Here is an 11220-nt window from a genome sequence, read left to right on the forward strand (position 1 = left end):
GTGATCCGCCCGTCTCGGCCTCCCAAAGTGCTGGGATTACAGGCTTGAGCCACCGCGCCCGGCCTCTAATCGACTTTTTAGAAACTCCTAAAGGAAGGTATTATTACATGTTTGATTAACCTTCTTCTTAAGGAAGGCTTTGGAAATAAAATCTGGGAATCTATGGGGCAGATCATTTTAAGTTGAAACCCAAATCTCATTAATTCTTACTGCTTTTTACTAAAGCCTAACCTGCTGAAGTCTCAATGTGAGATAAAACAAAAAACAAATCTGTAATCCCAGCACTTTGGGAGGCCGAGGCGGCGGATCACGAGGTCAGGAGATCAAGACCATCTTGGCCAACATGGTGAAACCCCGTATCTACTAAAAACACAAAAATTAGCTGGGTGTGGTGGTGCATGCTTGTATTCCCAGCTACTTGGGAGGCTGAGGGAGGAGAATCACTTGAACCCAGGAGGCAGAGGTTGCAGTGAGCCAAGGTTACAGTGAGCAGAGATCTCGCCACTGCACTCCAGCCTGGCGACAGAGCAAAAATCTGTCTCAAAACATAAATAAATGAATTAATTACATTAAATAAAAATATTAAAAGCGCCAGGCGCTATGGCTCACGCCTGTAATCCCAACACTTTAGGAGGCTGAGGCAGGCAGATCACCTGAGTTTGGGAGTCTGAGACTAGCCTGACCAACACGGAGAAACACTGTCTCTACAAAAAATACAAAATTAGCCGGGCATGGTGGTCCATGCCTGTAATCCCAGCTACTCGGGAGGCTGAGGCAGGAGAATAGCTTGAACCTGGGAGGCAGAGGTTGTGGTGAGCTGAGATTGCGCCATTGCACTCCAGCCTGGGCAACAAGAGTGAAACTCTGTCTCAAAAAAATAAATAAAATAAAAGCATTAAAAGCGTAACTGGACAAAACAAAATTTTCCCAGTAGTCTAAAACAAATTGCTTACATTCTAGATCATCAATGTCTTCCTTTATCTTTGATCAGGGAGATATGGTAAGACTGACATATAGTAACACTGACATGAACCAAAATGTTTCAAAACGACATATAGGCCGGGCGCGGTGGCTCAAGCCTGTAATCCCAGCACTTTGGGAGGCCGAGACGGGCGGATCACGAGGTCAGGAGATCGAGACCATCCTGGCTAACACGGTGAAACCCCGTCTCTACTAAAAATACAAAAAACTAGCCGGGCGAGGTAGCGGGCGCCTGTAGTCCCAGCTACTCCGGAGGCTGAGGCAGGAGAATGGCGTAAAACCCGGGAGGCGGAGCTTGCAGTGAGCTGAGATCCGGCCACTGCACTCCAGCCCGGGCGAAAGAGCAAGACTCCGTCTCAAAAAAAAAAAAAAAAACGACATATATGTGTAAGGGAAACAACTTGCATAATGGCAGTGATGATTTTCTTTTACCTATACTGCTTTTTGCAAGTTTGCTTCCAACAGTTAGTTAAAATATAAAATTATTATTGGAAGCTGTGTGCGGTGGCTCATGCCTATATCTCAGCACTTTGGGAGGCCAAGGCGGGTGGATTGCCCTTAAATCAAGAGTTTGAGACCAGCCTGACCAATATGGTGAAACCCCATCTCTACTAATACAAAAAAATTAGCCAGGCATGGTGGTGTGTGCCTGTAATCCCAGCTGCTTGGGAGGCTGAGGCAGAAGAACTGCTTGAACCCAGGAGGTGGAGGTTGCAGTGAGCCAAGATCACGCCACTGCACTCCAGCCCGAGGGACAGAGACACACATTGTCTCAAAAAATAAAAATAAAAATAAAAATATTGTTGGAATCAACAGAACTAAAAAACAACACAAACATGAACATACGAATATAAAATACTGAAAGGTACTGATATTTACCAAATATCCACTTACCCTTAAAACTAATATTCCTTCGGTACATATTTGGCTGAATCAAGAGGTTTTCTCTGCTTGAAATGTATCTAAGTAACGTCTCTATCCCAGGGTAAACATGTAAAACCCAAAACACTAATGCTAGCTAGCTACCAAGTACTATTGTTTTAGTCAGCATGACCAAATCTTCCTAAGGAAGTCTGTTACAAACCCTTCAATTTCTCACAGAAGCCTACTGTTAATAGATTTGGATGGCCATATACTTGCAGTATTTTTAGTGATACAAATGCTACATTTAAGTTCCAGGTTCACTCTTCTAGAAAAAAGCGGAGAAGTAGACACAAATAGGTAAACACAGTCAGCAATAAACAATGTGTCTTCAAGAAATGTCTTCAAAAACAAAAGTATTTCCCCCCAACTCCCGGAATTAAGTTAGGTTCCACTCAACTATTAATCATTGTTAAACTGGCAAATGCAAAGACACTGCCTTTCTGCCAAAGCATCTTCAGTCTTTTAAAATGAGGTTGTTTGGCCGGGTGCAGTGGCTCATGCCTGTAATCCTAGCACTTTGGGAGGCCGAGGCAGGCAGATCCCGAAGTCAAGAGATCAAGACCATCCTGGCCAACATGGTGAAACCCTGTCTCGACTAAAAATACAAAAATTAGCTAGGCATGGTGGCACGCACCTGTAGTCCCAGCTACTTGGGAGGCTGAGGTAGGAGAATCGCTTGAACTTGGGAGGCGGAAGTTGCAGTGAGCCGAGATCGCTCCCTGCACTCCAGCCTGGCCACAGAGTAAGACTCCGTTTCAAAAAAATAAAATAAAATAAAATGTTGCTTATTTCATTTTGACTGTCTCCCAAGGAAGAAAACACAGGCCGGGCGTGGTGGCTCAAGCCTGTAATCCCAGCACTTTGGGAGGCCGAGACGGGCGGATCACGAGGTCAGGAGATCGAGACCATCCTGGCTAATACGGTGAAACCCTGTCTCTACTTAAAAATACAAAAAAAACTAGCCGGGCGATGAGGCGGGCGCCTGTAGTCCAGCTACTCGGGAGGCTGAGGCAGGAGAATGGCGTAAACCGGGAGGCGGAGCTTGCAGTGAGCTGAGATCCGGCCACTGCACTCCAGCCTGGGTGGCAGAGCGAGACTCCGTCTCAAAAAAAAAAAAAAAAAAAAAAAAAAGAAAACACAGAGAATATCGAAGGAGGGATCTGTATGTTCCTCTATTTTGACTCTACAATATTTTTGTACTGTTTAGAATTTCAATCAATGAAGAAAAACATATAATGCACACATACAAACATACAATGCTCTCTATAAGCCAACTAAAAGTGTTTATGTGTCTCTGGGAATATTATATAATGATTTATTTGCATGCTACGCTACCATATCGTGTCTCCAATTTTCTTTTCTTTTTTTTTTTTTTTTGAGATGGAGTCTCGCTCTGTAGCCCAGGCTGGAGTGCAGTGGCTGGATCCCTGCTCACTGTAAGCTCCGCCTCCCGGGTTTACGCCATTCTCCTGCCTCAGCCTCCTGAGTAGCTGGGACTACAGGCACCCGCCACCTCGCCCGGCTAGTTTTTTGTATTTTTTAGTAGAGACGGGGTTTCACCGTGTTAGCCAGGATGGTCTCGATCTCCTGACCTCGTGATCCGCCCGTCTCAGCCTCCCAAAGTGCTGGGATTACAGGCTTGAGCCACCGCGCCCGGCTTCCAATTTTCTCTAAACTTATTTTTACCATTACTGACTAGTTTAAATTATGTGAGTAGATTCCTCAGATTTTTTTTTTTTTTAATTTTAGATGGAGTTTCCCTCTTGTTGCCCAGGCTGGAGTGTAATTATTGCAATCGCAGCTCACCACAACCTCTGCCTCCTGGGTTCAAGCAATTCTCCCACATCAGCCTCCCAAGTAGCTGGGATTACAGGCATGCACCACCATGCCTGGTTAATTTTGTATTTTTAGTAGAGACAGGGTTTCTCCATATTGGTCAGGCTGGTCTTGAACTCCCAACCTCAGGTGATCCGCCCGCCTCAGCCTCCCAATGTAGTGGGATTACAGGCGTTGCTTTTTTTTTTTTGAGATGCAGTCTTACTCTGTTGCCCAGGCTGGAGTGCAGTGGCGTGACCTTGGCTCACTACAACCTCCGCCTCCTGGGTTCAAGCGATTCTCCTGCCTCAGCCACCCGAGTAGCTGGGATTATAGTCACATGCTACCATGCCCAGCTAATTTTTGTATTTTTAGTAGAGACAGGGTTTCACCATGTTGGCCAGGCTGGTCTCAAACTCCTGACCTCAGGTGATCTGCCCGCCTTGGCCTCCCAAAGTGCTTGGGATTACAGGCATGAGCCACCACGCCCAGCCTCCTCTACTCTCTTAAGAGAACATGACATATGCTGTTTTCTCTAAGAATCCCAAAAGAACCACTAGAAAGATGCACTTCTTACTGAAACTCCTTTTAGTGTTTTAGTCTTAGCACACTCTTCTGTATTCTCATACCCCACAACAGTTAACAATTTTTACAGCCTTAATGAACTACTCTATCAAGAAACAAATATTCTGAGAATACTTTTTAGACTTCCTTAAAAAACTAAACAGCGGCCGGGCGCGGTGGCTCAAGCCTGTAATCCCAGCACTTTGGGAGGCCGAGGCGGGTGGATCATGAGGTCAGGAGATCGAGACCATCCTGGCTAACACGGTGAAACCCCGTCTCTACTAAAAAAATACAAAAAACTAGCCGGGCAAGGTGGCGGGCGCCTGTAGTCCCAGCTACTCGGGAGGCTGAGGCAGGAGAATGGCGTGAACCCAGGAGGCGGAGCTTGCAGTGAGCTGAGATCCAGCCACTGCATTCCAGCCTGGGCATCAGAACGAGACTCCGTCTCAAAAAAAAAAAAAAAAAACTAAACAGCGTGGCCGGGCGCAGTGGCTCACGTCTGTAATCCCAGCACTTTGGGAGGCTGAGGTGGGCGGATCACCTGAGGTCAGGAGTTCGAGACCAACCTGGCCAACATGGTGAAACCCTGTCTCTACTAAAAAAATACAAAAATTACCCAGATGTGATGGTGGGCGCCTGTAATCCCAGCTACTCTCAGGAGGCTGAGGCAGGAGAACAGCTTGATCCCGAGAGGTGGAGGTTGCAGTGAACTGAGATTGCGCCACTGAACTCCAGCCTAGGCGACAAAACAAGACTCTGTCTCAAAAAGAAAAAAAAAGCAAAAAACAAACAAACAAAAAAACTAAGCAGCTTTACAAATGCTATACTTAAGACTTAGGCATTTTACTGTATATAAATTTTACTCCTCACCCCTCCAAAAAAAATGGTAATCCAGCTAATGGTAAACATGTTGAAGTCTTTATAATGAAATATACTGATGTCTGCAACTTACTTTGAGATAAATGAAAACAAAAGATAGATTAATGGATAAGCAGATTACAAAATACATAGCTTTTTTTTTGAGACGGAGTCTTACTGTCTCTGTTACCTAGACTGGAGTGCAACGGCATGATCTCAACTCACTGCAACCTCTGCCTCCCGGGTTCAACCGATTCTCCTGCCTCAGCCTTCCGAGTAGCTGGGACTACAGGTGCATGCCACCACACCCAACTAATTTTTTATATTTTTAGTGGAGATAGGGTTTCACCTGACCAGGATCAGGCTGGTCTCAAACTCCCTATCTCATGATCCGCCCGCCTCGGCCTCCCAAAGTGCTGGGATTACGGGTGTGAGCCACTCCTCCCAGCCCAATTTTTTTTTTGAGACAAGGTCTCACTCTGATGCTCAGTCTGAAGTGCAGTAGTGTGATCACAGCTCACTGCAGCCTTGATTTCCTAGGCTCAAGCAATCCTCCCACCTCAGCCTCCTAGGCAGTGGGGACCATAGATGTGCACCATCGCGACCAGCTAATTTTTTTTTTTTCTGTAGAGAAGGGGGCCTCACTATGCTGGATACAGCAAATATTTATTGTAGAAACTAGGTGTTAGGATCATCCTGGCTAACACGGTGAAACCCCGTCTCTACTAAAAAATACAAAAAACTAGCCGGGCGAGGTGGCAGGTGCCTGTAGTCCCAGCTACTCGGGAGGCTGAGGCAGGAGAATGGCGTGAACCCGGGAGGTGGAGCTTGCAGTGAGCTGAGATCTGGCCAGTGCACTCCAGCTTGGGTGACAGAGCGAGACTCCGTCTCAAAAAAAAAAAAAAAAAAAAAAGAAAAAAAAAAACTAGGTGTTAGATATATGGGTGTTCACTACAATTCTTTCAACCTTTCTGTGCTTGAAAATTTTTTATAATAAAATAGAGGAGGAAACATTAAGAATTCCAGCCCTTGACAGCTAGGAACACTCTGCAGCTTGATGTACTCACATCATTTATGAATAATTGTAACTTTAAGCCAGTAAAAATTACACTGAAATACAAAAGCCATGTATGAGCCAGGCGTAGTGGCTCATGCCTGTAATCCCAGCACTTTTGGAGGCAGGAGGATTGCTTGAGCTCAGAAGTTCAAGACCAGCCACATTTTACACCTGAAGCAACTCAGGCACGGAGAAATTAACTCATTTGCTAAAGGTCACAAAGCAACATTAGGATTCCACAAAGTTCTAACTAAAGCCCACATTCTGTTTTTGTGAACAGAGGTGAGGCCACAAAGGAGTCAAAATATGAGGAAGACATTATTACCATGTGTTTTAGAGAAAGATTTTGAAAATTGTCAGCGGTCACAAGGTAGGTCAGTGATGATGCTGTAAAGGAAACCAAATTGTCCTTGGAACCAATTTCTGCTAGGTTATACCATCAAAAGGGTAACAGATTAATCAGTTGAATTTCCACTAAAACATCAGTTAGAAGACAGGAATCTTTTGTAAATTATTAAAACAGTGCCAAGAAGGAAATGAATAAATGTACAGATATGGGGACTCAGTGGACAACACAAATAGGATAACCTAGGCAAGTAACTTTAATACAAACGAAACTTTGTAATTTCTTAAGTCTTCAACCAGGTCCCATAGAGTCTAAAGCACTAATACCAATGTGATTTTTAAAAATTTTAAAGTAAGCAACAGAAACAGCTAGACATGATCTGGGAACTAGTATCAACTCCATCCACTCACTAAGCAGAAACCTTTGACATTTCTCACTTAGAAGCTTACAACTGAAGACCCGACCACTGGAAGTACCTACCTTTAGTGGTTTGAGGCCTATGTACTCTTCATTTTCGAATTCTGGGTTAAGGGGAGACAGATTCACACACTGGAACGACTAGCCAACAGCAAACTGTTCTAATCAATGATGAACACTGCGGGCTCCACACAATGTTAACACGCTGAATGCCAATTCCTCGCAACCCACCCTAAATGAGGAAGGACTGTTAGACAAATAGCTCACCTGGGGAGTGGACTCCGACTCAGAGACCGCTTGCTCAGGAAAGGGCTGCTGGACCGCCTTCGACCATAGGGACTGGGCGATCGCCCGCTGTAAGAGCCGCTCCTTTCATAGCTGGACGACCGTCTCCTGTTATAGGGACTGACAGACCTCTGTCGCCTACTGTAGGGGCTCGGTGACCGGGTGCTTGACTGGTAGGCCGAAGGCTCTTTGTAAGGGGGGCTGATCGACTGCCTTCTCGAGGTACTTCCAGGACTTTTCTTGTAGGAGTCATAATTGCTCGAGGTATGAGATCTTGGGGGACTAAGGTCATAATCTTGGCCATAAGAAGCTCCCGAGGGGCTATCATCTTGTTTGGAGCTGTCAGACCACTTCCTGTGGGGGCTCCTGGATCTCCGTTTGGGGCTGTCCACTGTTTTGTAACTTTTGGGTGTTTCCCTTTTTCGATGACTTTTACTCCGGTCTTTGTGCCCAGACTTCAGCTCTCGTTCTTTCCTGGTCTTCTCCTTGTGGAGCTTGGATGACCTGGATTCCTTGCTGCTGCTTTTGGCTACCTGCGCCTTCCCATAGTCATCAGTCTCCTCATTCGAACGCTTTGAACTTCCCGATATCCGGTCCTTCATCGATCCCGACTTGCTGGAGACTTCCTGGCTTTTTTCTTTTTCGGTCTGTTTAGCTTTTAGTAAGTCCCGGGAACGCCTGTGCTGGTGGTGACGATGTTTGTGCAGGCGGTCGCTCCGATCTGATCCACGACGTTCGTCGTTCTCCCTTCTGTCTAGTTTGAAGGCCATGTCATCGGAGAAGGTGTCGGAATCAGAGCTGATATCATCATACTCCACCAAAGGTTTGATAACTGTGCCCAGGGATGCTGCTTCGGGGGTCACCAACCCCATGTCTTTGGAGTGTTTGGACTTATGCCGCTTGTGCTTCGACACCAAGCGGTGACGCTCTCTGCTGTTAGAGCTGCCGCCTCCCGATGACGGCTGCAAAGTTCCAGAAGCTCCTCCACTCCCGTCCTTCTTGCCCCCATGTCTCTCTGAATTGGGCATTCCCTTTCCCCTGACCTGAAGAAGGGAAAAAAGTTCCCCAGCACTCCAAAAAGCAACCCCCACCCACCCCCCCAACCCCAACTCCACGCCTACCAAAGCGCCCCAGGAAGGGGGTGGGGAGGGCAGGGACCGTAGCCCAGGCTCCTCCTCCCTCCCGACTCCTCAGCACCCTCCTACATGAGGTGGGGGGTGAAGGAGCGAGGGAAGAAATGAGAGTTCCTCGGCAGTGGAGTTGCGAGACAACGGGGAGCTGCTCAAGTCTGTTTCCTTTTCTCCCCCCGCCGAGCCAGTCCTCAGGCCCGGGCGCCAGGGAGGTCGAGGAAGTGAGAAGCCGACGGCCCGGGGCTGTGGGGCCGACTCCGGCTCTGGGGCCCTGCGAGGACTACGCGGGCCCTTCCCCTACCCGGTAGCCCGGCTCAGGGCGGCTTCCTGTCGCCGGGATCCCGCGGCCTAGGTGCCTCAAGCCCCCTTTGTCCCTCGCTCCTGAGAGAGCCCCTTTTCTTGCCTCCGTTTCACCTCCACACCACACACACACTCTCCCTCACACAGACTCAGTCACACACTAGATTAAACCGAAACGGCACTCGGAGGAGGGGGGAGGGGCAATCCCACAAATCGTCGCGAAAGTCCAGTAGCCTCTCGCGATGTTTCATGCTTCGCTTTCACCTCATTCCGCTGCTTCATCAAACAACGCGAGATCAGGTCCCAAACTAGAAACGCGTTTCACCTGACTCTCGCGATGAGCTCCCTCTCCCTATTTGAACAAAGCTTTATTGAAACGGAACAAACCGAGGTTTTTTTTTTTTTAACCAAAACTTTATCGGTAACTGATTAAACAAACACTCCCAAGCTCCGTGACAAACTAATTTTAACTTCCTTTTTAACAAAACTTTTAAATACCAGGATAACTTTGTTTTTTGTTTTCTTTTGAGACGGAGTCTCGCTTTGTCGCCCAGCCTGGAGTGTTAGTGGCGCGATCTCGGCTCACTGCAACCTCCACCTCCCAGGTTCAAGCGATTCTCCTGCCTCAGCCTCCCGAGTAGCTGGGATTACAGGAGCCTGCCACCATGCCCGGCTAACTTTTGTGTTTTTAGAAGAGACAGGGTTTCACCATGTTGGCCAGGCTGGTCTCGACCTCCTGACCTCAAGTGATCTTCCCGCCTCGGCCTTCCAAAGTACTAGGATTACAGGCGTGAACCGCCGCACCCGGGCGTTTTTTTGTTTGTTTGAAACAAGGTCTCTCTCTGTTGCCCAGACTGGAGTGCAGTGGCGCGATCTTCGCTCACTGCAGCCTCCACCTCCGGGGCTCAAGCAATCCTCCCACCTCAGCCTGTCCAGTACTTGGAACTATAGAGTCGCGCCACCACGCCGTGCTAATTTGTTTCTATTTTTGGTAGTGATGGGGTTTCGCCATGTTGCCCAGGCTAGTCTCGAACTCCTAGACTCAAGCGATCCTTGGTCTTGAACTCATAGACTGAAACAATCTGCCAGCCTGGTCCTCCCGAAGTGCTGGGATTACAGGCTTGAGCCACCGCACCCGGCTGAGATTATTTTTTACAGAGCAAAAGACAAATGTGGGGACATTTCAACCCAAGTCCCTGAGTGTTTTAACAGTGCTTCCAACATATAGGGTGTGTGCTACGTGCCAAGCATTTTACATTCATTATCTCTAATTTTCACAAGTATCCTGCAAAACACGAGATTTTCATCCCTATTTTATAGAAAAGGAATCCCAGCCTCAGGGAAGTTGAATCATTTAGTCCAACAAGTGCCACAGTTAACATTCAAATTCATGTCTTTTTGAGACTAAAGCACAAGCTCTTCCATCCTATGGCGCTATCTCCTCACCCACCAATCTTTGCTTCAAATCTCAGAACCTAAAAGCTCATCCCATCTTGAGATCCTCCCATGGCTGTTATTGGATAATTTAGCCTTTCATTCTCATATGAAAGATTATAATATGAACAAGAAAAGCATAGTATTAATTAACAAGAAAATAACATTCTCTTACACTGGCCCCTCATTTATTACTTTTAAAAACTTTTACGTACCTTAAGTCATTCCATCTTCACAACAGTCCTCTGAAATAGGTTGTGTAAGTGAGAAAACTAAGGCATGGAGAAGTGAAGGGGCTTGTCCAAAACTGAGAAGTTCAGTTGGTAAATTCAGGACCAGAAAACATTCTGAATTAAGGTAAACTCCATTCTCAAAAAATCGCTCTTTAAATGTTCTTGTTCCTTTTGCTCACAGGGCTATCCAAAACATTATTTTAAAAAACCTAATTGTGTGTGTGTGTGTGTGTGTGTGTGTAGGGTCTTGGTCTGTCACCCAGGCTGGAGTGCAGAGGCACAATCATAACTCACTGTAGCCTTCACCTCATGGGCTCAGGTGATCCTCCCACCTCAGCCTCCTGAGTAGCTGAGACTACAGGTGCAGGCCACCAGCCCAGTTAATTTTAACTTTTTTGTAGAGATGGAGGGCTCGCTATGTTGCCCAGTCTGACCTCAGACGCCTGGGCTCAAGCAATCCGTCCACTTTGGCACCCAAAGTGTTAGGATTACAGGCATGAGCCACCATGCCCACCGTCCCTAAATGATTGAGTCCATAAATACTGGTTCTAAAATAAAAAGATCAGGCTGGGCACAGTGGCTAACTCCTGTAATCCCAGCACTTTGGGAGGCCGAGGCGGGCAGATTACAAGGTCAAGAGATGGAGACCATCCTGGCCAACATGGTGAAAGCCTGTCTCTACTAAAAACACAAAAATTAACTGGGCTTGGTGGCGCACACCTGTAGTCCCGGCTACTCGTGCGACTGAGGCATGAGAATTGCTTGAACTCAGGAGGCAGAGGTTGCAGCAAGCCGAGCCATTGCACTCCAGCCTGGCAACAGAGCAAGACTCTATCTCAAAATAAATAAATAAATAATAAAAAAAATTTAAAAAAA

General features: G+C 46.8%; 1 protein-coding gene across 15 annotated transcripts in view; it reads right to left on the bottom strand.

Annotated features, from left to right (window-relative positions):
• The window catches only part of CDK12 (cyclin dependent kinase 12), a 142281-nt gene extending 133398 nt beyond the window's left edge, over positions 1–8883 (bottom strand). For 13 of the 15 annotated variants that reach the window (XR_004430606.1, XR_004430611.1, XR_004430609.1 and 10 more), the window contains exon 1: positions 7230–8275. Coding sequence is in view for 3 of the 15 variants with exons in the window: in XM_033183201.1 (XP_033039092.1) it covers positions 7230–8275 (1046 nt within the window). In the remaining 12 variants the exon portion in view is untranslated. Of the gene's footprint in view, positions 1–7229 lie in introns of all 15 variants that reach the window. The other 2 variants (XM_033183202.1, XM_033183200.1) reach the window with 2 other exon arrangements.
• Positions 8884–11220: the final 2337 nt, after the last annotated feature.

This window comes from Trachypithecus francoisi, unplaced genomic scaffold (assembly GCF_009764315.1).
Source record: "Trachypithecus francoisi isolate TF-2019V2 unplaced genomic scaffold, Tfra_2.0 Lachesis_group20, whole genome shotgun sequence".
In the NCBI taxonomy this organism is placed as follows: domain Eukaryota; kingdom Metazoa; phylum Chordata; class Mammalia; order Primates; family Cercopithecidae; genus Trachypithecus; species Trachypithecus francoisi.